This window comes from Lolium perenne, chromosome 1 (assembly GCF_019359855.2).
Source record: "Lolium perenne isolate Kyuss_39 chromosome 1, Kyuss_2.0, whole genome shotgun sequence".
NCBI lineage: Eukaryota > Viridiplantae > Streptophyta > Magnoliopsida > Poales > Poaceae > Lolium > Lolium perenne.
The window spans coordinates 166055403-166081791 of NC_067244.2; the positions used below are offsets into that span (position 1 = coordinate 166055403).

The following is a 26389-nucleotide window of genomic DNA, read 5'->3' on the forward strand; positions in this document are numbered from 1 at the left end:
AATCTTGTTGGGCAGACTTTCACCAATGGACTAGTGGCTTCATCCGCTTATCCAATAATTTTGCAAAAAGAGCTGGCAACGGGGTTCCCAGCCCCAATTAATTAACCTTTACTAATAATTATCTTCACATGTTTTGCCCTGATTCATCAGTAAGCAACTTAATTTTGCAAATAGACACTCCTTCATGGTATGTGAAATGTTGGAAGGCACCCGAGGATTCGGTTAGCCATGGCTTGTGAAAGCAAAAGGTTGGGAGGAGTGTCATCCATAAATAAAACTAAAGTACGTGTGTAAACAAAAGAGAAGAGGGATGATCTACCTTGCTGGTAGAAATAACGTCCTTCATGGGAGCCGCTCTTTGAAAGTCTGTTTGATGAGGGGGTTAGAGTGCCCACTACCATTCATTGACAACAACAAACACCTCTCAAAACTATACTTTTATGCTCTCTATATGATTTCAAAACTTAAAAAGCTCTAGCACATGATTTAATCCCTGCTTCCCTCTGCGAAGGGCCTTTCTTTTACTTTATGTTGAGTCAGTTTACCTACTTCTTTCTATCTTAGAAGCAAACACTTGTGTCAACTGTGCATTGATTCTTACATACTTGCTTATTTGCATTCATCATATTACTTTATGTTGACAATTATCCATGAGATATGCATGTTGAAAGTTGAAAGCAATTGCTGAAACTTAATCATCCTTTGTGTTGCTTCAATGCCTTTTACTTTGAATCTATTGCTTTATGGGTTAACTCTTATGCACTTTTTGATGCTTGTCTTGAAAGTACCATTCATGAAAAGTTTTGCTATATGTTATCTATTTGATTAGCAAACTATAGACCATTGCCCTGAGTCACTTCATTCATCTCATATGCTTTACAATAGTATGATCAAGATTATGTTAGTAGCATGTCACTTCAGAAATTATTCTTTTTATCGTTTACCTACTCGAGGGCGAGTAGGAACTAAGCTTGGGGATGCTTGATATGTCTCCAACGTATCTATAATTTCTTATGTTCCATGCTAGTTTTATGACAATACCTACATGTTTTGCTCACACTTTATAATGATTTTATGCATTTTCCGGGACTAACCTATTAACAAGATGCCGAAGCGCCAGTTCCTGTTTTCTGCTGTTTTTGGTTCCAGAAAAGCTGTTCAGGAAATATTCTCGGAATTGGACGAAACAAAATCCAAACCTTCTATTTTACCGAGACGGACCTAGAATACCGAAGGAGAGACGGAGAGGAGGCCCACAGCCTCCACACCATACTGGGGTGCGGCCTAGGAGGGGGGCGCGCCGCCAGGTGGTGTGGGCCCCTCGGGACCCCTCCGACGCCGCCCTTTCGCCTATATATTCCTCGCGATGCGAAAACCCTATATCAATTAATCATATTCTAGAAAGACTCCAGTGGCGCCGCCGCCATCGCGAAACTCCAATTCGGGGGATAGAATCTCTGTTCCGGCGCGCCGCCGGGACGGGGAAGTGCCCCCGGAAGCCATCTCCATCGACGCCACCGCCTCCATCATGCTCTGTGAGTAGTTCCCCCATGGACTACGGGTTCTAGCAGTATCTAGTGGTACTCTCTCTCCCATGTACTTCAATACAATGATCTCATGAGCTGCCTTACATGATTGAGATCCATCTGATGTAATCGGTGTTGTGTTTGTTGGGATCCGATGAATTGTTACATTATGATTAGTCTATCTATAAAGTTTGTGAAGTTATTGTTGCCGCAATCTTGTTGTGTTTAATGCTTGTCACTAGTGCACGAGTGGCATGATCTTAGATTTAAGCTCTATAATTATTGCTTAGATTGTATCTACAAGTTGTTTGCACATGTCTATGTCCGGAACCCGAGGCCCCAGAGTGACAACAACTGGGATAACTGGAGGGGAAGGCTTAGATATGAGGATCATATGTTTTCACCAAGTGTTAATGCTTTGCTTCGGTGCTCTATTAAAAGGAGTATCTTAATTACCAGTAGATTCCCTTGAGGCCCGGCTGCCACCGGCTAGTAGGACAAAAGATGTTATGCAAGTTTCTCATTGCGAGCACGTATGACTATATATGGAAAACATGCCTACATGATTATAAACTGATGTTCTATCTTAATGCTTTCAATCCTATCAATTGCCCAACTGTAATTTGTTCACCCAACACTTGTTATTGGAGAGTTACCAATAATGTAGATAGCTGGGAACCCCGGTCCATCTCTCATCATCATATACTCGTTCCTATATGACATTGGAAGTAGTATCAACTATTTTCTGCCTCTGTGTTACTGCTATTGCTGCTGTGTTACTTTTACTATTGCTCTCATATTACTGCTGCTTTCACATCACCCCTGTTACTAGTGCTTTTCCAGGTGCAGCTGAATTGACAACTCAGTTGTTAAGGCTTATAAGTATTCTTTACCTCCCCTTGTGTCGAATCAATAAATTTGGGTTTTACTTCCCTCGAAGACTGTTGCGATCCCCTATACTTGTGGGTTATCAACCTACTATACAAGGAAGGTTCTGGATGTCCTACGTCGGTTGGGATCCGGCTCATGATGACCACACCGGATCCGGCTAGATCTCTTACACCCGGTGATGTGGGCATTACCCTTCGGGTACTCGACATTGCCCTACCTCGTCTGGCCCAACAGGGACCCATCTGGAGCGCCGCAGCCTAAGGAGGTCCAGGACGTCGGTTGCGCGGTGAATAGATGGAAGGATACGATTTATTGAAGTACATGTCAAGGAAAGATTCAAGTAAGGAAAGATTAGATGGACTATATATGTATTATAACTGAATCCGGGCGGGACTCTCGAGACCTGCCTCCTATATAAAGGCCAGGAGAGGGCTGCCGGATCTCTCCCTCTCAACCTCTCACGCATACACCAAACCCTATCCACCTTGACTCTCGGCGAGAACACCACCACGCAGTCCTTCGGCTTCCCCATTGTAATCAATTTCACTCATAATAAGATCAGACAGGACCTAAGGGCCTCTACGAGGGCCCCGAACCTGGGTAAATCTCACTTCCCGCTTGTCTGGTATCCGATGTCTAGTGCTAACATACATGACCCTGCTCGTTCAAGGCACAACATCGGCTGTTCCGATCACGCCGGCTACATCTGCGTTGGCATCGCCTTTGCCGGCTTCACGGCCTTGGATGATTCGATCTTCTTCGGATCCTTTGAGTTCACCCCACACCACTTCCCTTCGCGCTCGACCTTTTCAGGTATGCGTGGCGGGATGGATCTGGCGATCGGCAGCGTCACCATCGTCCACTATGTTCGCTGCTTCATCACCAACTACAACCGATCTGTCAGCTGCAACTTCATCGACCACGCCTGCGACATTGATCATGTCGACCTCTTCATCACCATCTACATCACCATCGTGCGGAGCCAGGTCATCTTCCATGATGTCCGTAGGATCTGACGACTCAGGGTCCTCAGATCTGACGTGGTAGTACTGCATCGGCTGCGACACAAGGCACGAGTTGGGATCTGATGCCCCTCCTTTCGTGTGCGGCATCAAGTACTCCTTTGACGAGGAAAGCATCAACATCACCGGCAGTGCCACGCCCATGCCAGCTGCGCATCTAGCGCGCTATCAGATCTCTGCCATCGACCCGGTGACCAGAGTCGAAATTCCTCCGGGTGGCAACACTAGGCGCAACGACAACAACCGGCTGCCCACTACCTCCACTGCGCACGAGGATCAAGGAAACGCCTCGGTCAACGCGCAACATTCGGTCTTTTCCAAACTGACTGCTCAGTTGTGGGTCGGGCCCACCAAGTCATGTCCAGTCAGTTGCGCCACGATAGTTGCCACGTCGGTGGTGACGTCATCAAAAGTATCGGCTCCCCCCATTTTGGAGCACCCGAATATATTTCAGAACCCGAAGAAATATGCGGTATTTGACTCAACCGTTTACAGCCTATACATGACTATTGCACAGTCATCCATAGGCTCGGGGGCTACCGGCTATTCCCATCGGGGGCGCTGGTCGCGTACCCGATAAAAATGATTGAAGCCTCGTCGACAATAACGAACTTAACAGTTCCAACGTGCACGTACAAGGACCCGAAGCCTCATCGACAATAATGATTGAAGGTTCTTTCTTTTACTTCGAAAGATCCGAAGGATACGAATTTGTTTACGGACTCGAAGGTTTCAACAATCCGGATTCGAGCCCGGGGACTCGAATCTGTGTAGGGTGACGATGTTTTGCTCTGGCAGTTAACCAGTCTCGATTTATCGAGTAAATCTGGGCTCGTTACTCCATCCCTTACGCGTACTCAACTCTTCGGCGATTACCAAGCTTATATCTTCTGAAGACCCGATGGGTTGAAAAGTATCGGATGGTGTCAACTTCAGTCCCTACCCAAAGCTTCGCTTCAGCCAGTCACTCGGGAGCTAATGATGTGGGCATTACCTTTCGGGTAATCGAGATTGCCCTACCTCGTCTGACCCAACAGGGGCCCATCTGGAGCGCTGCAGCCCAAGGAGGTTCAGGACGTCGGTTGCGCGGTGAATAGATGGAAGGAGACTATTTCTTGAAGTACATGGCAAGGAAATATTCAAGTTTGGAAAGATTAGATGGAATATATCTGTATTATAACCGAATTCTCACGCATACAATAGACCCTATCCACCATGCCTCTCGGTGAGAACACCACCATACACTCCTTCGACTGCCCCATTGTAATCAATTTCACTCATAATCAAGATTAAACAGGCGGGACGTAAGGGTATTACCTCTACGAGAGCCCCGAACTTGGGTAAATCTCTCCCCCCGCTTGTCTGGTATTCGATGTCTAGTGCTAACATGCAGGCTTCCACTAACACTAAGCCCCTCATGATGGGCATTGCCGAGGAGCCACCTCGTCGCCTAGACTTTCCGTCTTTGATCAATCAGCAACTGGGCCACTCAGATAGGCCATAGCCCCATCCACCATATGTGGGCCACCCGAGCTTGCCGGAATCGGACCATATCGATGGCATACATATGAAGTATATCCATAATACAAATGGTATTGTTTTTGGTGGATCTACGGAGTAGTGTCCTAGAGTTGATGATCTTCTTCGAGCGCAACACATGGCGACCACGATTGTCGCCGTGATCTTGGGCCAAAATGGTGTCCCCTCTTCAACCTCCATATCGGATGCCTTGTCGGTCTATCGCTGGAGCTCGACGCTTCTAGAAGACCAAGTGGTGCGTCCTCGGTCTCCTGGAAGTGGCCATCGTTTGGGTCTCATCGTTGGAGGACAGCTTTCGAGCACGCTGCTCTCGAAACTCGGCGGATGTGCCTAGACTTCACCGGCGTTTGGTGGCAGAGGTGCCTTGGTCCTTGATTGCTTTTCCTCTTTTTCTTATAGGGTGCCTTTTGTAATTGTGGAGGCCTTATCTTCAAATTCTAGGTTCTTTAGGGTGAGTGATAAAAAGGGCCTTTTTGTGAATTGTACCTGCCACGTGCTACTTAATGAACATATTATATTGGAACGAGACTTCTCGTCCGACTTCATGCCTAAGGAAAAAGAGGTAAGTAGGGGACTTTGGGCCTGCAAAACATCTAAGGGCTCCTTTGACTCATAGGATTTTTATAGGAATTATGTAGAATTTAGATTCTATAGGAAAATTTCTTACATAAATTGTTTGATTCATAAAAATATATTTTGTAGGAACTAATCCTATAGAAAATCTTGTACTGTAAATTCTATAGGAAAAAACATTAGACCATACCTCATGGAAAATTCCTTTGCTACAATCAAACACACTTCATCTTCCCATAGAATTCAAGTATATATGACATCCCAATCATATGCCTTTTATATTCATATACCTTTTTCTATCCAACGAATCAAAGGAGGCCTAAAGAGAGGCCTTGGTCCATGACCCATGTGTGACACCAAGAACTCACCTATTTCAATTTACTAGTAAAGAAGAAGACTAGCAAAGAGAACATAACATGAGTGCCTAACTAAAACAAACTACTTACTTAAGCCATCTCCAACGGTTACCTGCAAAACGGACCACTTTTCGACCCATTTGGGTGTAGGGATTTGTAGCATAGAAAACAAAAATTTCCTACCGCAAGAACGAATAACAAGCCAAGATCTAATCTAATAGATGGTAGCAACGAGATGAGATCAACATATCCTCGAAGATCGCTAAGCGTTAATGAGATAAATCTCGTGGATGATGTAGTCGATCACTTGCCGCTCTCAAGAGCGCGTAGAAGATCTTGACGGTGCCGCAATCGGGCATGCAACACCTCCGCACTCGGTAACATGTACGGTGTCGATGAAGATGTCCTTCTCCCCGTTCCAGCGGGTAGCGGAAGTAGTAGATCCTCCTCAGAATCCCAGCAGCACGACGGCGTGGTGGCGGTGGTGGTGGAGAAAACCTGGAGGGCTTCGCCGTAGCCGTGCAAGAGGGAGGAGGAAGAAGGGGGCGGCTAGGGTTTGGGGAGAGGGGGAAGGGGCTGCGATTTGTGCACCTCTTGGGCTCTCCTTGCCCTCCTTTCATAGGTGGGAAAGGTCCTTGGGTCGTGCAAGACTTGCCCCTAAAGTTTGGGAGAGTTCCGGTAGGTTTCTGTGCCGAAACCTAATAGAACTAGGACTCTTTTGCCAAATCCGAATTTGCTTTAGGGGAAACTTCTTAACCCTTAAGGAAAACATGAATACACCTATTATGGAACCCTCCAGACTTCCTTAGACGGCCCGGGTCATCCCGGAAACTTCCGGAACCTTCCATAATATTCCAAACCCTTCCGATCTTTCTAGAACCTTCTAGAAGCTCCAATTAAAACACCGAACTTTTTTCGAACCCCGGAAAATGACTTCCTATATATGAATATTATTCTCTGGACCATTCCGGAACTCCTCGTGATGTCCTGGATCCCATACGAGACTCCGAACAATGTTCGGTCTCCATTCCATATTCCATATCTACTTAAAACAATATCGAACCTTAAGTGTGTCACCCTACGGTTCGTGAACTATGCAGGCATGATCGAGACACTTCTCTAATCAATAACCAATAGCGGGACCTGAAGATCCATAATGGCTCCCACATATTCAACGATGACTTCGTGATCGAAAGAACCATTAACATACAATATTGATTCCCTTTATCGTGCGACACTTTACTTATCCGAGGTTCGATCAATACCTAGTTCAACCTCGTTACCGATAAGTACTCTTTACTCGTACCATGATATGACATCCCTTGTGAGCCAGTCACATGCTTGCAAGATAATTGGATGACATTCCACCGAGAGGGCCCAGAGTATACCTATCCGTCATTTGATGGACAAATCCCACTATTGACCCACGTGCTTCAACTTATACTTTTCGAACACTTAATGCCACCTTTATAACTACACATTTACGAAGTAGTGTTTGATGTCATCAAAGCATCCATCCGGTGTAGGTGATTTACATGATCTCATGGTCGAAGAATTATGTTACTGTGTATCTTAAAACTTGAAGCAAACGAACTTAATGACTTGACCATATGCTACGCTTATTATGGGTGTATGTCCATCACATCATTCACCTAATGATATGATCTTGTTATTAATAACATCCAACATTCATGATCGTGAAACTCTGATCATCTATTAATCAACAAGCTAGTTTAACAAGAGTCTTTACTAGGGACTCTTTTATGTTACAAAACACACACGTATTAATGTTTCCGGTTAATACAATTATAGCATGGGATGCAAATATTTATCATAAACACAGAGATATAATGATAACTATTTTATTATTGCCTCTTGGGCATATCTCCAACACTGGGTCCCGATGCGGCGGCCCACGGAAATGAAATAGGCTGCAGTTCGTTTGCGGGTGGCAGCGGCCCCGGCTGAACCAACAAAAAAACAACAACGCTAGATTAAAATTAAAACTTAATTTGCATATTTATAGGGGCCCATGAAGGGCCCATTTTACAACTGAAAAGAGAAAAAAACATAAATATAAATCGTCGGGAGCTTCTGGTCCTCCTCGCCGTTGTCTTGTTGTCCCCCTCACCGAGGTCAATGAAGACCTGCGATGGCGGCCACACATTTTCCGCCGGTGGAGAAGGAGGCAGCTGTTGTGGAGGTGGTGGCGCCAGTGCGGCCACTGCTACGAACAGCTGGATGGCCTCCTCGAGGTCAATCCACTTGGCCCGATCCACCGCCTGAGAGAAGAGCATGGCGCGATGGATGGCCTCCTCTTCCACGAGGTCGACCTCCATCGGCTCGTAGTCGCCCCGTCCTCGTCATCCGATGGGTCTTCGACGACACCCTCCTGGTAGTACATCTCCGACGCGAGCGGCAACACCCATGGGAAGGGCTCGACATAGTCCGTGGCCACCCCGAGGTACTGCGGCAAGTCGGGATGACCAGGACGTGGCGTGGGGAAGACGAAGCCGTCCCACTGCGGCCACTCGGGGAGCTCCTCCGCCTTCATGGCCACCGACGAAGGCGGTGGAGGTGGCGCCACCTAGGGCGTGAGTGGCTTCGTGTGCGCCTCCTCTTGCGCCTCGTAGTCTACTTCTTTGTTGTCGAGGTCTTCGAGGTGCGCCTCGATGACGACGCGCCGCTCCTCGTGTTCGGTCTTAAATCACCTCACTCACAGTGGCGAGTCCACGACATAGGTGGAGTCCCTCCTCAAATCCGGCGGTAGATACACTCGCCGTCACAGGATCTCCCGGTGGCGAGCAGCAGGAATGGGGGGACCGGCACCCTCGCCTAGTTGAGGTGCCACCCGTGTGGCAGGTGGAAGTCGGGCCACGACAGAGGTCGTCTTGACCTCCACGTAGACGCACCGCTCTGAGCGGCACGGGTGGAGGATGAGGTGGCCTCTGCGCCACGCAGAAGAAGTGGCGACCGTTGTTGCCACCGCCGATGCTGAAGCGAGACCCGCCAGCCTCGTGGTTGTTGCGTCTAGAGCGAAACCAACTGCTGCCCTTCACCATGTCCTCGACCTAGGGCACCGCTAGGGTTTCGGTCAGTGGGGAGAGAGTGTGTGCAGAGTGGTGTGGGCTCAAGGACGATGATGGGTCTTCATTTAACAAGACCGCATGGACCCGCATCACCTTAACTCCCCAGTAGTTGTCATGCGGGCCCGGTGCAATCTAGCATAGACACACGCACTATCCGCAGCCACCGCAAACCCAACTTAAATTTGGGCTAGAGATGGAGACCAAACGGATAGAAACCATGGCAGCGCCGGGATCCGACTGCAACGGACACCATCTATCTGTTTGTGAGTCACCGCTAGAGATGCCTTATCTACCTGGTGTCTGATTGTTCACCAACGTGACCAGAGAAAACCAGCCCTTTCGGCATATTTATTCTGGGAGCAAGAACAGGCAGCATCACTTTATTCGCAGCGGTGTCATAACAGTCGGAGTACAACATTGTTTGCTAATTACACAATCCTTTACAGACGAGAAGGGCGACAGTTACACCAAGCAGTTGTGCACTTGCCTCCCTGTAACGCTAATCTAGCACATATAAGCCGCTCTGTTGCTCCACGCCTGTGTAGGCATTATTTTATAGGTCTTCTTCCACTTTTATTGGGGATGATATTTTAGTTGTAGGTTTTGTCTGCAGGAGCTCCGACGACCTTGCGGAACTGTCCATCATGAGGTGCGCCCAAAAGAGTGTTTCTTCCCCACGATGACTGCAGCATATACACCTAGGGGCCTCTTACTGGTCCACCTCGTCAGGTAAGATGACGTTATCAAGGTAGACTAGCTGCATTTCGTCTCTCCAGATCTGAAAATTATGCGGCATTTTAAATAGCCAGAATGTTAGCTCAGGTTTACAACTGGTAAGGCAAATCCGAATTTGTGCTATACAAAAGAGGGAAAGGAAAATATGTGCATACCAGGTCCCTAAATTCAATCCTGATGGTGGGCACATTCGTTCTGTGGATATCGTTTCCTGAAGGGCCTCTCTTGTAGTAGTTCCTGCCAATCCAATGTGTCTGCAAGAACGCAACATGATCAATTGATCACAATAATCGCCAACAATGCTTCCAAAAGAAGGCTTGCTTACCTTGAGAGCATGTGAAAACCCTGACTGATACACAGAATTCCGCGCAATCTCACATAAATCACAAGCACTGAGCTTCCACAACTGAAACAATATCACAATGATTATGAGGTCCTAATGTTTTTTGTGAATGAATGCAGCGGTTTTGTACCACATTACAAGTTCATGTACAGAGGCGTATGTGCATACTGAATACATACTTATGTGCACAAGCACATAAACATGTGCTATTGCATGATATGAGAAGGGAAGGTAGTGAAAGAGCGGGTACCGAAGCAGCAATGCTGTATTCTTCCACCAATGGTTCCTTTGTCAGGTGAATTTGCAATGGATCATCCGTGGATAGCGACACATTCAGTCCTCGTTGAAAAAACACAGGAAAAGGGTTCCGATGGTAATCAAGAAACAAGGAGTTGTTACTTAGTGGGGACATTGCCAGACCAATCTGATAAAATTCAACAGCAATGTGTCAAAAAGCAATAATACTGTCAGGTAAACATCAAAATATGTAAGCTCACACTATTAGAAAATGCAACCACAAATCGCTTAAAAATATACTTTGATTATGGTAATAATACCAAAACAGACAGTATTACCTGACCCAGATAGTACAGATACTGAAGCACAGGAGATTTCCTCAAATTGATTCCGTGTGATATACTGTGACAAAGAAGAAATGTCGCTGCCAAGTGGTCAACGTCTCCAGCCTGTGCAGCCATACCAATTAGAGAAAACACAACACCGTCGGAGTGGAACACTAGAACATTGTAGAAAGTTTACCTCGCCAGCATGCGGACGGAATTTGATAGTGTTCATCCCCTTTGACTCACGCAACTGAAAATTGAAGTATTGAACAGATGTGTTACTTACCAATAACATGACGACAAATAGACGTAGATGAACAAGATCCCTACCTTGTTCAGGGTGTATAAGTTAGCATAGCAGTAGTAGGCATAATATGAAAATGCAGGGTTGAAGACATTCGTCCATTGTTCAGGTGTAGGCATGTGCTTAGTTGGGCGTCTTTCAGGTTTACTCTCATCATCAACCAAATCCAACCCTACGACCTGCAGGGCCCAAAACAAAGCAAAATTTCATATCAACATATCCATCTAGTAAATGGTGCTAGCAGTACTTCAATAGCTCAACCTGAGATACCCATATACAATTCAGCTGTTTGGTCAACCAAGTATATTCTGAAGAATCAAAAGTTTATACTTCACAGATGCAATGGAAACTGGATTTACTGCTGTATTAGGTACGGATGGCTGTGTTGCAGCCTACTCTAAGGCATGATCTACATGGAAGAGCCTTCTCAATCTTAATGTGTGAGACTTCTTGCAGAAAATTAAGCTAACCAAACCAGTTTAGATGATTCCCGGATGTTGCAAATTAACAATATGCTTTAGATAAACATGGTCATTCTAGGAATATCATACGTAATTCAAACTAATAGGAGTAACCACTGGTAAAGGTCGTCGACCGACTAACAGCAAGTTAGTGAGCCTAGCTTGCTTGCTTGGGGGAGTGGATGTACAGCCCTAGCACTTGAGTTCAAGTCCCCGCTGACACAAATTTAGCTTCCAATAAACATTTGTAGGCGCTTCCCCTACAGTTTTCTTTCGTAAAATCCATCGCCCTAACGTTTCATCGTATTTTATAAAATATCATAAATTTATTTTATAACTTGTTCTACATTAGTTACTCCGAATCTTTAGTTTTCAAAAATTGTAGATAAATAGCAGCATGCAGATAGTAAAGGCAGAGGTGCGTGGGGATAGGAAACATAGCACGGATATGATAAGCATCCAAATCAAAATAATAAGAACATAATTTCTGCACCTGCTTTAGGAGGACATGAAGCTGCGGGTGTGAAGATGGATCAATAGTAACCTCAAACAGAGGAAGGAAAATGTTGTCAAGAAGATTTTGAAATGATGTAACAATGCCCATTTGCTTGTACACATTATATAAGCGTGGAATCTGCAAAACAGTACCACAAAATAATTATCTGCATGGGATACTGCATATCAAAGCATAATGAATGAAGTGCCAATTTTGCATTAATGGTCATTTTGAAGACTTTGTTCACGAAGAATAATTTGTTTACTGCAGTCGCTAGAACACAATATGTTTCAAGTAAATATTAGTTACAAAGAACAAACAAAAGAAAACATCTGAAATATACTATGGAACTACCAAGACAAGAAGGATGGAGAAATTTTATAAACTACTACATTGCTGTGGGAAGTCATTATAAAGAAATAATGGTCTGCATATATAGTTCCATAACTGCAGAACATTATAGGAACTTCTAGTTGTAGGTAGTACAATAAATACAACAAAAAATGGCGAAAGGTTACCTGAACCAGCCAAACAACATTTTCACTGTACAATTCATTGTTTACTATCCAACTCGCAAGTTGGTCCCACTCACTTTGCTTCCTCCCGTAGATTGAAATCCTATATTCAGCCATCTGGTGAAGCAAATTAGAGAGGACTAAGTTGAAGGATCTCAAAAAAGAGTTGCATCTGCATAAGAGAAAAAACAAACAATCCAGCTGACAATTTTACCTGATATTTGCTTGCATTAAGGTCAGAAAAAACTTGCATCGTCAGCTCAGCAAGAAAACGTCCTAGTTTAAATCAAACAGAGGTATAAATATCTCTAAAGGATACCCTGAAAGCTTCTCGGGCAAAATAAAATATTGATAAAGTGAGTATAAGAAACAATCAGCCATTTCCCTAAAACACATTAATCAATTAATTAATTAATATCATGAATATATACTGGCGGCAAACTGTTTCTTTCAAATAATTTTTTGTCCTGTTTCACCGCAATATCATCATAAGAAGCAAAAGCAGTAAGATAAAACCAAATACAAGCTGAAAGCCAAGGGTGTAACTTGCAGTTCATAAGCACAAATGGTCATAAGCTGAGTTTACAAATTTTAGTTTCGATTTTTCTTGGAAGCTAACTGAAGAGCCCAATAAATCTGCTTGCACTAAGCTTAGTCTAGACAAGAATCCCTTGTGAATAATATCACTGCAAGAAAGAACAATGAACACCAAGAAAAAGAATTGTCCACCTGCATTTGAGTGGAATAGCTTAAACCTTCAAGCACAAAGTACCAGGATTAAACCCAGTGTTTCAAATATAGTTCTATAGCGCCATTACGACGAGCATGTGTTATGGCCACTCAAAGTGTCGACAATATCTGAAGATGCAGGGCAAAAAAGGGGCGTGAACCACTATATCACAAATAGTATAGTAGGCACTTCTGTGCAGAATTGTTTCAGCTTTATTTGGTAGCTATTCATCACATATATGGTTTTCCGAGAAGTTTCATTTCGCCACCTTTGTTTTTCCACAATCAATTAATATCTAACCTGTTATACTAAATTGGCTATGGGGCCCTTCCTATTCCCTCAATGACTTGCCAATCTGGTCATCTTGATTTCCCTAGATCTGCCTTTGTGAAGCATCAAAATTGACCATATTGTACACCACTGTGCTTCTGGTGTGTCCAGGGCATGCCAAATCAATAGAGTTTCTAAAATGTAAATTTCATTTCAACATTTGTAAGGCCTAGGCATGTGGTGGACACCAGTCGACACAAGGGACATCCCCTGACATGTGCAACAAAGCCAGTTTTTCTGATGCACAAATGCAAATAGATCAAGTAGATTTGCAATAATGTATTGAAGGGCTAACTGGTCAGGTATTATCCCCAAATAGGATTTATTCTCATATGTGCCATTGTGGTATTCAGTTATGCGTGACACTGATGGAATAATAACCATGCACTGGGAAAAATATATAAATTTATTTTGTGGTCTGAATGTACACTGACACGTTAGCATTTTGCAACAAAATAAGTGCATCTAACGATGTACTGACCTCACCGTGTTTTCTCAAAAATATATCATCATGTTTTCGTGTCTATGTCCAACTTCTGAGGCACCAAGCACTGCTCATACTCAGTAAGCATTAACTGGTAACTACAACACTATGCCACTCAGCAGCCTAAATGCTCCAGTTACCATTGTTCACATTTGGAAATAATGAAGTTCTGATCATATGCTTACAAGTCCAATAAATACTTAACAGTGAAATTGCACCCGTGCTGATACCAAATAGTGCTAACAGCTTTTTAATGCTCAGTGGTTAATATACGTATTTTATTAAAAAATTGGCCGGAGTTCATCAGAAGCTACATACACATGCATAATTGTCAATGCAAGCACTAGTTTAGTTTGGATGTGATCATGCCTACATCAAGACAAATGCACCTGGCTTTTACATAAACAAGCATAAATGCATTTCACAGGACTTCCACAGGCTGAAAGGTTTAGGAGAAACTATGATAGTACTATAGTAGTACAGCAAACATGTCATCCTAAAATAATAACTGGAAACTGCACAAAAGTGTGAATAACATAAATAAGCCCTCCAGGAAACAATAAAACTTCAGAACAAATAATACCTTGAATTAGATTGTCCTGCTTAAGGAAAATCTCACGGAGCCTACTTTGGCCACATGGATTGTATTTAAGGTTGAATTTGTCAAAACGATGAAATGTACTTTTGTCTGCATGGACATCTAGCAAATCAACATTCAAGTCATACCTGAGAAGAACAAGAAAAAAAGATTAACCAGCTGACAGTGGAAACAACATTACATATGCATAGGATAAAACCCAAAACGTACCCAGTTAAGTCCAAGCTCTCAAAAACCTCCTTCAAAGTCATATAAGTACCATCTCTGAAAATGACAACCTAAATGAAATAGCATACGTAATTGTGATTATAAGTCGACAACCATATTACATGTACTAAAAGGAGGTACGACAGTCTTCAGAACAATCCATTCAGAAATATACCTCATCAGGTTCTTTTCTCAATTTGGACTTTATGAACCTCAGCAAATGTTTTTGATTCATGCATGCTGAGTGGTGAACATGAGTGTCAACCTTCCTAACATTGTAAAAATCACGATGTGGTGCAGTTTTCTGGGCAAGAAACTCCCTTTCCGCATTTAACATCAGATGAAATTTGAACTTCTGCAAGGAATAAAAATATACATTACACAGAAAACCGAATGGAGAGCTTCAAATGATTTCGCTGAATTATGAAGACCACAAGATATTTGACTACATGATTACATGCTCTAGAAGATTCAACCGGTTATGGCAGACAGTTCTTGTGTTTCCCGCCGCAGTCACCCGGAGAACATAATGCAAGTCAGTGAAAAAGGTTGTAGCATCAGCAACAGGATAAATCCTTTCCGTACCTGAAACAAGGAAATAAATGTGTCATAGGACGATGGAATAGCCTAGTTAAGAAAGATAAAGCAAACTAGCTGGAGTCCTTACAGTCTTTATCAGCATAGACCTGAACAACACCATCGACCATTTGGAAACCATGCTGAAAGCACAATGAACGTTTCAAATCAGGGCGACAAAACATACCAAAAAATGAATCAAACAATAAGACAAGCAGAAGTAGGCTACCTCTGATTTTGGTTCAGGCACAAAAGTGAATGGATTTGGATTAGGTTTTGGTGTGCAGGGATCATTTATGACCTCCTTCTCCCACGGAGCAATCTCTTCTCTAAAAAGGTAACAATCTCTTAACTCAAGACACTTCTGAAGGATTTTGTAGACCTCTATTTCATCAGGAGATGGAATCTCTGGCATAAAATAGAAAATAACATTTAATAACCTTCCACCCATATGGTATCAAAAAATCGAACCCAGTGGATCAGAATTTGTTGGAGAGAAAGCAGCAAATAAGTAATTAGTTTGGAAACATCTACTCAAGTGAATGATGGTATATCTTCAATGTATCTAAGCCATCCAAAAAAAAGGATCATTGGCAAGTAAACAAGGGAAAAACAATTTGACATTCACACTATTTAACAATGTTCTTTATCTACATACAATAGTGGAGACTGGCAGCGCCAGGATATTAGAGCTGTGGGGTCGGATACGTAATTATGGATAGGTGTTACTTAGTTCATTTTTATTTTTTTACAGCATGCATTAAGAGGTTTTGCTGAAGAACTGTGGGGTCAGCTGACCCCACAGTTGTACGTGGATTCGCCACTGGTCGAGACATGGAGAAGCTTACATATCCACATATGGGTATATAGCATGTTAATATTCTGTTAGAAGAATGAATGGTACTTGCTAAATACAAACTGCACCAGCCAAGCTTGTAAATATAACTATTGTTGCCTTTTTATATAGGAGAGAGAGGCAACTGTTTCATTCTTTGCATACAATTCTGAACATTGCTGTACATACTCAAATACCATACCATGTGGAGCAGTTAACAGCTTGATAAATGATTCTTGCTCAGGTTCTTTTCGAAGAATATCTGCAGCAACTGGATCAGGTTGAACCCCATGAAGATCATTGGATATACTATGAGGCCGAGGCATGCCTTTTGCAGGTAATGGTGTTGCAGCCCCATTTTCCGTAATTGCATTTCCTTTGTGCTCTCCCTCCTGCTAAAAAAAATGTTCAAGGACTGGGTCTATTTGATTCGCAGGAAAGGAAAAACGTAGGAATTCATATGAACCAAAGTATGTTTGATTCCGCCACAGGAAAAGAAAAAAATTCTCAAAAGGAGGTATGAGTGGATGTAAGATTTCCTATGGAGTCTAGAGCAAAAGATTGCTTAGAAAAATTCATATGGGAACCAATCCTACAAATCAAACAACCATCATAGGAAAATTTCCTATATGGTTGAATCCTAGAAATTTCCTATGCAAATCCTGTGAATCAAACAGGCCCTAAAAGGAAAAAATATATAACTTATTTTAGAATCAGTTTCAGACTTCCAGTTGGTGTGCCAAAGGGAAGTGAATAATATATGTCTTGAATAGAACTGATTCATATATCAGCAATCAATACTGCTACTGTATTCCTAATGATATGAGCAGATGAAACAGTAAAAAAGTAATGCTCAACAGCACTAAATAATTCTAAGTCACAGATTCACTTATTTCATATGCATGATCTCAAGACTTCTGGTATGAAAGTTTATGGTAACATAAACATATAAAACACAGACATTGAAGTAAGTGACTAACAATTTTAACAAGTAAATATATAGATGGGAATTGGAACTTACGAGATTTCCATTTGTGTTCGGGTGGCCATTATCAAGTTTTCCATTGACCTTGCTAGCGACATCCTCATCTGACCCCTCTATACTCTCAAAAGTACTTGCACTAGCAACAGGGGACTTGGGTGAATTTGGCCTGATTAATCCAACCCGTCTGCTTGAACTTGAACGAACAATTTGTTTATTGCCTGCGTTAAAAATTAACTGTTATTGCATTATTATAAATAGCAAAGAAAAAAAAGGATGATGTTGCACTACATTTAAAGGCCTATCTCCTGATGATTAAGCACACTGTTAAGTACAAGTGAACCATATTTTGAGTAAGGAGTTAAACTTTGTTTCAGACTATCATAGTTTTTTGTTCTAAATAAAATTTGAAGATGAGCACAACGGACTGGCCCAATTAACATACTAGTAAAAACATTAACAGAACCAAGAGGTTGGCCAAGGTCAATGCATACCCATTCCTTTGACCCAAGGTTGCCTTTCGTCATTTCAGTATTTCACTAGCCATGAACTTAAAAGTTCAGGACAATTTAGTTCAGCACAATCACAGATATATGAAAGCTGAACAGTAGCATCCAATGCAAAGGTGGCAAGTTGGACATAGGGTCGCTTGTCAATGAGACAGCGATGTTATAGCATCATGGCGCAATCCGCCAGTCGTAAATGCCACCCACGTGTTTAAAGGAAACTAGAAATATATAAATGCATAGCTGGAGGGGCACTAGTTTGAACTTCCCGAGTTTAAGAAGTACTAAATAACTACTCAATCTGACATAAAACACGACAGGTGTAAATACATCTCTGCCTAAACAATCACTAATTACAGCAGCACGGATCACTATATAGAAAATGTCCTTAATTGAGTCCCCTTTTATTTTTGAAGGGGTCCTAGAACAGGAAACACACCATTCTCAAGGCACCGAGAGCCTCTTATTTTTTTTGGTTAAGAAACCAGAGGGCTTAGGTTGATGCTCCATCTAAAGTTGCAAGTTCGAAGAACATATAATTTGCAGCACTGGGTGTTCACCGCAGGATAAGAGTCGCAAGTTCTCTTTTCACAAAGGGACAAGCGCACCAAGCTACCAGCAGTTTTTCGTCTGTCGGCCACATTCAGTAGGAAACCCCACGAACTGCCCCCCCAATCGGAAGCCATTCCCCGGCGGCCTAGCTTAGCTCCAAACCCAAGCCAACTCATTCCCCAAAATCCTATCCACTCCACAGCCAGCCAGCCAGCCGCCACATGCCCACGCGCGCAGCAATAGTAAACAGGTACAGACAAAACATACCCTCGGGCCCCACTTGCAGCCTCGGCAAACCCTGGGGGATCTGCATGCAGCAGACGGCGGCGGCGGCGACGAGCGCGTCGTCACGGTACGGCCCCACCCCTCCCTCATCGTCGTCGTCGTACTCCTCCCCCACGGGGTACCCCCTGGCGACGCCGCCGGCGGCGTAGATGGAGGAGAGGTCGGGGAGCGAGGAGGACCCCGGGGCCGCGCGGCGCGGCGGAGGAGGCTTGCTCCCGGCGTCGCGTTGGCGCCGCCGCTGCTGCCGGCCGGTCTTGGCGTTGGCGGCGGATGAGCGCACGATGTCGCCGCCGAGCCGCGCGACGGCGCGGCAGTGCAGGTAGTAGGCGGAGGCGGCGGCCGCGGAGGCGCCGACGAGGGCCGCGACGGCGAGCTGCAGCTTGTAGGAGGAGGCGGAGGCGGAGTCCATGTGGGCTGGGAGCGGCGGGTTTAACACAAGGAATTTAGGAGGGTGGGGGCGGAATGGGTAATCAATGAGGAGGGAATGGTGGGGAGGTGTATTTATAGGGGACCGTGCGGATGGTGACGGGGACGCCAGGTGAGGGAACTCGTGGGGTTTTGCTCACATGAGCCACCATGGATGTGAGTCACTACTGATTGACCTATGTCTATCTATGTGGCTGTAAATTTCTTATTTCTCCAGTCTTAGATATGGAAATTCAGTTGTTCATCACAATAGTTTAAGAGCATGTGGTGTGGGGCCAAAGAGGGAATCCAATGGGTGAAATATAGGTGGTAGTACACTAGTAGTAGGGTTTTCATGTTTTGCTTTTGTAGCTAGGTGAAAAAGTTTGAGGCCTAGTTTGAAACATGGGTTTTCTTTCATTTAACTCATTATTATGGTGCTATTTTGCAGGGAAACCTAATTGCTTCAATTGTTGCATTCAAATCTAAACTCTACGGGAATTCACATGGACCTTCGATCAAAGTATGGAGAATAAAAATGATCGGGAGAGGGGCCTTCTCGGCTCTCCGCATTCATTACGACGCTTCGACTCATGTATACTAATTTGACCTTTGTTGGTCCTAAACCCTAAACGATGTACACAAACGACATAGTGATGATAGCAAGGGAGCACTCTGGGTGTTTCCGATCATTTTTATGACGCTTCGACTCATTAGTTGGTTATCTAATGACGCTTCGACTCATTTTTTGACGGTGCTTCTCGCCTCTCCGCATTCATTATGACGCTTCGACTCATTATTTGGTTGTCTAATCTATTTGTTGGCCCTAAACCCTAAATGGTGTACACAAACAACATAGCGATGCTAGAAAGGGGCGCTTTGGGTGCTTCCGATCTGTGATCGCGATATTTTTCTCATCTTTTGATTGTTTCATCTGTATAATTAAGGTGCGCCACTGACGTTCTTGCAACTGAAGGATGTTGAGGGTGAAGCATAAAAATTAGTGTACCTCTTGCATCACAAGCTGTTCTCTTGTCACTGGTTAGTTTAATGGTATTGTCTCCTTTAGCACCCAAGCTCCACCGGATTTAATGGCAATCCTCTCACCCCGTTCAAACGAGGACCTTCAATGGATATTCATTGTCGGTTTGTGGAGTGGCGTCAGCCCTATCCAACATCGCCGATGGTATGTCGATTATGTATATAACCCGTATGCATGGGCCTTTGTCCGGTGGGGCATTTAGACGTATTCATGTGCCTCCTTCCCACGAGTTAAGGTGACATGTGCATTGCTTGACACTTTTTTTAAACTTATGTTGTTGGAACGGGTTCGCTTTGTGTTAAAACTAAGTGTGGTCTTTTTAAAATACAGATGGAGAAAATGCCATTTAATTAATTGTGGGATTAAAAGAGCTAGGGTAGTAGTAGTTTTTATCATGTAGGAGAGTTACGTGTGTATATCCAAGTTTTATTAAGGATAGCTACAATGACAAAAAAGGGAAGAAAAAGAAACTCAAAGATTGTATAATGCCAATTACACGTGGATGGGCAACTATACGACCTAGGCATATGGGTTTCTAGATCTTCATCAACAACCATTTCTTCCATGCCCTTCTTTTGGAATTGTAAACATAAAGTGGACACAAAAAAGACAAAAGTTTTGGAGGAAGAAATGCAGTATAGAAGCCTTGCTCTCAAAGAAATAAAGCTTGTTTATGTTGGACATCAAGTTTTATGGAGGATAGCTATAATGACGAAAAGGGGAAGAAACAAAACTCAAAGGTTGCATAATGTTGATTCCACGTGGATGGACAACTATACAACCTAGATCTATGGGTTTCTAGATCTTTAGCAAGAACCATTTATTACATGCCCAAGATTTTGTCATTATTTGATCAATTAGCTTCTACAGTGGGATTGTTTGATTGCTCTTTTTCTTCCTTTTCAATCAAGCAAGGTAGTCTAATGGATGAACTCTTTCTTTTGGAACTTTGCTAAGTACATACCTTTGTAGGATAAAGTGCGATTAAGAGGAGACAAATATGGAGACTTGGTAAACAGAAACCGGAATATTCTAGGACATATATGATCCAAATATAGTGACATGTGTACACATTAAGCTACCTTAAAAAGCTTCTCCTTAACCCTGCAGAGGAAGAAACATGGGACACAAGCAAGTTTCAAGAAATCTAAGTCAAGTTATTGAGTACATCTTGAAGGCTGAACATGGAAAAAATTGATGATATGTCAATATTGAACACATTCGAAGTTGTCCCTAAAACCATGTTTATTGCAAACTTCACAATAATATAGTCCTCTAGCACTTGTACTTCGACGTGCCTCTTTATTATTCTTGTACATAGGAGAAGAGCCATCCTTTGGCCATTTGCATCAATGTGATGCACAGTTGCACCCAATCAATACTTATTTAAGCAATATGTGAAGACTTACAAATCGAATGTAACAAATGTTGTTGTGTCGAACATAGCGGTAAGAAAACTTGTCACTGGTAGCACGATGTCATGTTACTCTTATGACCAGCACCAGCACCACCAGTGAGTGTGACAATGGCCCATGAATAGGAGAGTGACTAAGGCACTTGGGAAAAAACTGCAAGATAAAGTATTGTTCAATTTTGTAGTCTGCTCAATTATCTGGCACTCTCAAGTGAGTGGTCATAATAAGATATCCCCACCACACATGATTGAAAGCAACATAATTTTAAGAAAAAATCAGAGAAATAATGATAAGGGCATGCATTGTATTATAGAAGACATGTATTTGTCAAGAGAATACAATTGATATAAGTCCTACAATGCATTATCTATTATTGTCATCCCTAAACCCTAAATCTATTAACTAAGGAAAAAACAGCCTTCTATTTCTACATTCTTTCTCCTCTAGCTAAGCAAAAAATCTAATGTGATAGCTTTAAGAGAAGGCCGGCGTTTCCCAATTATACATGACCTAAGAATGCGTGTACGAGTTACCCTAAATAAATAGCGGTTACCAACTAGGACGTATACCAGCAAGTAAGTGGGTGCCTGAAGAGGAAAGTGCAGTATGAATAGGAAGGTTCCAACAAATATAAGTCTGGAAACGAGATCTGGGCGACGACCATATGCTCCCGAGTACGCCGGCCAAGTCGCCGGTCCCTGCCTCATTCATCGGTCGCTCCGGCACCGGGAGGAGGTATGGACCCGGGAGTGACTGCTCCGGCCTATAGCCAGGGTTGCCTAGTGTTTCTTGAGGCACCATTTCTATGAAGGAGATTGCACCACGTCGAAATAATTTGCCTCTGCTCTTCCTCCATCTCGGCGTCGCTCCAACCGGTGGCATTGGGGGCAAGTGGCGTGGTCGTCTCGCTGGTCTACCCATCCGGTGAGATTTGTGTTCGGTGGTTGGCGTTCAACACTCTCGCGGGTGACAGTCGCGCCAACTACTGCAGTTGTGTGTGACGTTTTGCAGTTGGACACGTGGATGACAACATGTGGCGGTGTTTCTCTTCTTCGACTATGTTGGGTGAAGATAACTCCATTGATATTTGGTGACCACGGGGAAGATCCCCGGCCAATGTACCAAGTCTCGGGTTCGTCGATTGTGACGGCCCGGTTCATCGGCTCGAAAAGCATTTTTGAATGCGATGGTGCTCTCCCAGATCTATGTATGGGGGCTATTCTCCTTTTTTCGACGCTACCATGGTGGCAGCGGATGATGATGGACGATGTTTCGGCGAGGCACATGTTTCTCCAAGGGTGGAATTGTAGTTTTACTTCTTGTGGGGTTCCTTGTGCAAAGTTGTTTGACACACATATTTGTCTCATGTGGTGACCATATGTATGATCTTTGTAAAAGATTGCCTAATGAAATATATGGTTATTTCAAAAAAAAAAAAAATCAGAGTATGATACCATCTTAACTAGTGTGCATATGAACAAATAGAAGGATCAGCATGTTGATTTGATAACGATGCTGCCTCATATATGTACATATATAAATTCGGAGTATATACTATCCGTGTCTCCTGGGATATCTGGTCATGCTTTTATTTTGGTTCGATCATCTATTCATCCACAAAGCAAGAAGAAATCCAAGGCCAGAAGTTATGTCTTTCATGTTTAGCTCGCAAAGGACAACGTAGATTTTTCATGAAGAAAAATGTAGACTACTACTTAAAGGAAAATTGAGTAGGAACGGCACCACTACGGTATTCAAAAGCATATGGTAGGTTTGAGACGTAGAAACCAAGTTAACTAGGGAAAACGGTCCCAACCTACTTTGAGAGCTTCAGTAAAGACATAACAGTTTTAGTGTGAAGAAACGGATGGCTTAATCACATTAAACCCACTCCCAAAAGAGGCTTTCCACTTAAGGCAGCTTCCGATCGATCAGAAAGGAAATTATACTCTAAGTCTAAATCGAAATAGTATTTCCTTTTCGATTACTTTAGGGAGAATAAATCAAAGCTGTTAGTTAAAGTTATCAGTCAGGGGAGTGCTCACACCACTCTAGATAAGGTCTTTCCGGGGCACCTTTCAGTTTTGATAGCAAAATTGATACGTATAGCTAATGTGATGGGATATACTTTGAAGCTTTTGTGCAACAAATTACGTTACTTCTTTTTTGTTTCTAGAGATCATCGATCTTTCTTACTTTTTTCTCGTCAGACGTAGGTGCTTAAGCTAGGGAGATTGATTGTTACCCGTCGGATATATGCAAAGGTTACTATCCAACATCAACGTATCAACTTATGTGATTCGAATGAACAAAAAAATCTGGTTTATATCAAAACTGAAAGCAGCATATGTTCCTTTATAAAAGCATGTTGCATCTATATGGTCCAGGATACGCATCAACTATATATATATATATGTTCATATCCAGTCAAGTGACATCAATTCGATTCTCCCCATGCATGCAACTGGAAATTAAGGATTAAACTCGCCTCGACCGAGAAATGCCGTAGTGGAGCTTTGTGTTCATGCACAAATTGATTCGGCCAAGCGAACCACACTAACGCGTATGATCTTCTATTAACATACTTCGAGCTATGATTTGAGCTTATGCATATATCCAAGTGTCCGCTTCCATCTTGTTCAAGATATTTTGATGTGCTCCGCCACTCATAAGTTTCTGTTATTCTTTACCAAATGTAACCCATTTATGTGGCACACTCACGATTTTTCTAACATTGTGAATCTAGCTAGTCTCTTGGCAGGTGCTTTAGGGCGTTGATCCTCCTTAGGGCAAAAGACATCATGAATGTCATCAACAACGTCTCCACTAGGGGAGCGATGATAGAGGTACGTCGGCGGCTCGTTCTAGCGGTGGTAGTGGTCATTAGCTGGTTCAAAGATCTTGATGTAATTTTTATTAATTATGTTCGCGGTGTTTTGCATTTTTCTGGTCCCGTGTAGATATTCACTTGGTAGATACCGTTTGGTGCTTGAGTCTGTATGTGCAGAGAGGGTAACCACACACATAATAGAACTGAGACACACCTTAAACTTCTATGGAAGTCATGTGTTGTACTTGTTGTTTCTAATTATGAAAACAGAATAAATTGTATTTGAGAGTTTAAGCGAAGTTATCCAAAACAAAGCGATTGATGCAATCAGAAAAAAATACCTATAGTCTTTTCTTCAGTATGTTCATGTAAAATAGATGTGACATTTATATTTGACACTTATCATGTTGCCCTAGTTTCTAATCTTTTGGTTTTTGAAATTCTTTCCTTATATACTTTAAATACGCCTAGATATAGGATCATTTAATTGATGATGCCGCTATAATGCTGACACGACCTTTGTCCTTTCTTGAGCCGCTACCCCCTGAATCCAAAGTTGTAGGGTGACCTATGTCCACCTTTGTGACGTCGCTTGGCAGCTTCGCATCCCTTCATCTTATTCGTCGTCGTCCTCATCCTCTCTCGAATTTGGCTGGTACGAAAAGTTCTATCCATTTTTTTTACAAATGGAATATACTAAGGCCCTCCACAATGTATGCAAAAATCGGTGCCCAAACCACTTTTCAGGCTTTGAGCACCGATGCCCTACGCTGCTGAGGTGGTGCCCCAAAAAAAATTCAGGGAATCGGAGCTTCTAGGTGATCCGATGCCCAAACTCAGCCATGGTTAAAATAATATTGTTTCTCTTTTGAGCTGCAACACCCTTCTCTCTGTCCAAGCCTTTCACCCATACACGTATGCATCCATGGCTAATTTAATGTGTTCTTTATCAATGTGTGGCCCCTCTTTGCATGTCAAACGGTGCCCTCCGCTGTGAGACTCGGTGCCTCAAAAATATTGTTGGACATCAGTGCTGACGTGTTTGCTTTTTGAGGAATTGGGCACCGGCAACATTGTGAAAGGCCTAATACCAAGAAGATACCTGTACACCCTATCTCTTGAACAACATAATGCCAGGAGCTAATCGAGACATAACGAATGCACACAACCAAAAACAATAAAATAAAATAGAAAGAAGCATGCCCTTGGCAAAACGGCAAGAGACTCACAACAGCAAAAGAAACCACCAAGACAACACCTGAATTTCAAAAAATTCACCCAAAGATGACACATTCATGAAGAAAACAATGCACAACATTATTGTCGCCAAATCTAAGCACAAAAGTCATACTCCCTCCATCCCACTTTCATGGAACGAAGGAATCATGGATTTTCACCTCAGAGGAAGGCCTCAACAAAAGAATAGCTAGAAATCCATCATTTACGGGTGCAGCCAATAAAGGTCAGACACTCGGATATCACCCTTGAGCTCAAAAACTCAAAGAGCACCATCAAAAATAAAAATCAGCGTGTATTTGATGCTGAAAACATCAGAATAATAAAACAATGAGCAACGATTCGGGTATTAATCAAATGATACAAATGAGAATATGTCACCGATTGGGATATTAATCAAATGATACAAATGGGAATATGTTCTATGCAAAGTTGCGCTCTACGAGAATCTCTAGCATCCACAAAATTCTTAGTACTGCCGGCCTCCTATAGCCAGCCAAAGCACGACCAAGCTGCTGGCTAGGTAGGACATGCGTCGCTGTTCCTGACTGGGATCTGAAATCCATTCACCCACACAATAATTGCCTGCATCTCATGCTTTCTGCCCCTCTTGCGAAAAACTAAATACTATATCCTTGTGATGCTTGATTCAGAAAATAATTATGGTCTGGATTTTCAGATAATTACTCCAGGAAAAAGAAAAGTGAATTCAACGTATGTGGATCAGAGAGTGGCGATATATAGGTGGTGAATCATCATCTTGCTTGCTATACCAATTGTAGGAGGCCGGTTATTCCTTGGTCGGGCATTCTTTGGTGCCAAAACACCACTCCCTATATATAACGAAATCGGAACATGCTTACTATTTGGTAGTCCAACTGGTTCATCATTTGTTCTTGTGTTTTGTCCCTCGATCCCACTCGCCAATGTCCAAGTAGTAGTTCATAACTTTCTTCTAAAGCA

The 26389-nt window shown here is 43.0% G+C and overlaps 1 protein-coding gene across 2 annotated transcripts; it reads right to left on the reverse strand.

Moving 5' to 3' along the window:
• Nucleotides 1–9313: 9313 nt before the first annotated feature.
• Nucleotides 9314–18965, reverse strand: LOC127311562 (probable AMP deaminase). Of its 2 annotated transcripts, none has more exons than XM_051342012.2 (19): nucleotides 18481–18965; nucleotides 17195–17376; nucleotides 16376–16565; nucleotides 15568–15746; nucleotides 15430–15481; nucleotides 15220–15347; nucleotides 14938–15117; nucleotides 14766–14833; nucleotides 14541–14683; nucleotides 12628–12689; nucleotides 12417–12530; nucleotides 11896–12036; nucleotides 10968–11120; nucleotides 10834–10887; nucleotides 10650–10760; nucleotides 10325–10498; nucleotides 10057–10137; nucleotides 9887–9985; nucleotides 9314–9774 (listed from the first exon to the last, which is right to left on the reverse strand). In XM_051342012.2, exons 1-19 carry the CDS (start codon nucleotides 18905–18907, stop codon nucleotides 9706–9708), a joined length of 2607 nt encoding a protein of 868 aa, XP_051197972.1. In that variant the 5' UTR covers nucleotides 18908–18965; the 3' UTR covers nucleotides 9314–9705. The 2 variants fall into 2 exon arrangements, with proteins under 2 accessions (XP_051197972.1, XP_051197967.1); XM_051342007.2 differs by having other exon boundaries at nucleotides 16376–16568.
• Between the last annotated feature and the right edge of the window lie 7424 nt (nucleotides 18966–26389).

Bases quoted from the DNA above. Each gene is read 5' to 3' on its own strand.
- LOC127311562 (XM_051342007.2), bottom strand. From the start codon at position 18,907: ATGGACTCCGCCTCCGCCTCCTCCTACAAGCTGCAGCTCGCCGTCGCG. The intron at 14,834-14,937 runs GTATATTTCTGA...TATTTCATTTAG, and splicing joins TGAGAAAAGAACCTGATGAG to GTTGTCATTTTCAGAGATGG. The intron at 9,986-10,056 runs GTAAGCAAGCCT...GCGTTCTTGCAG, and splicing joins GGTTTTCACATGCTCTCAAG to ACACATTGGATTGGCAGGAA.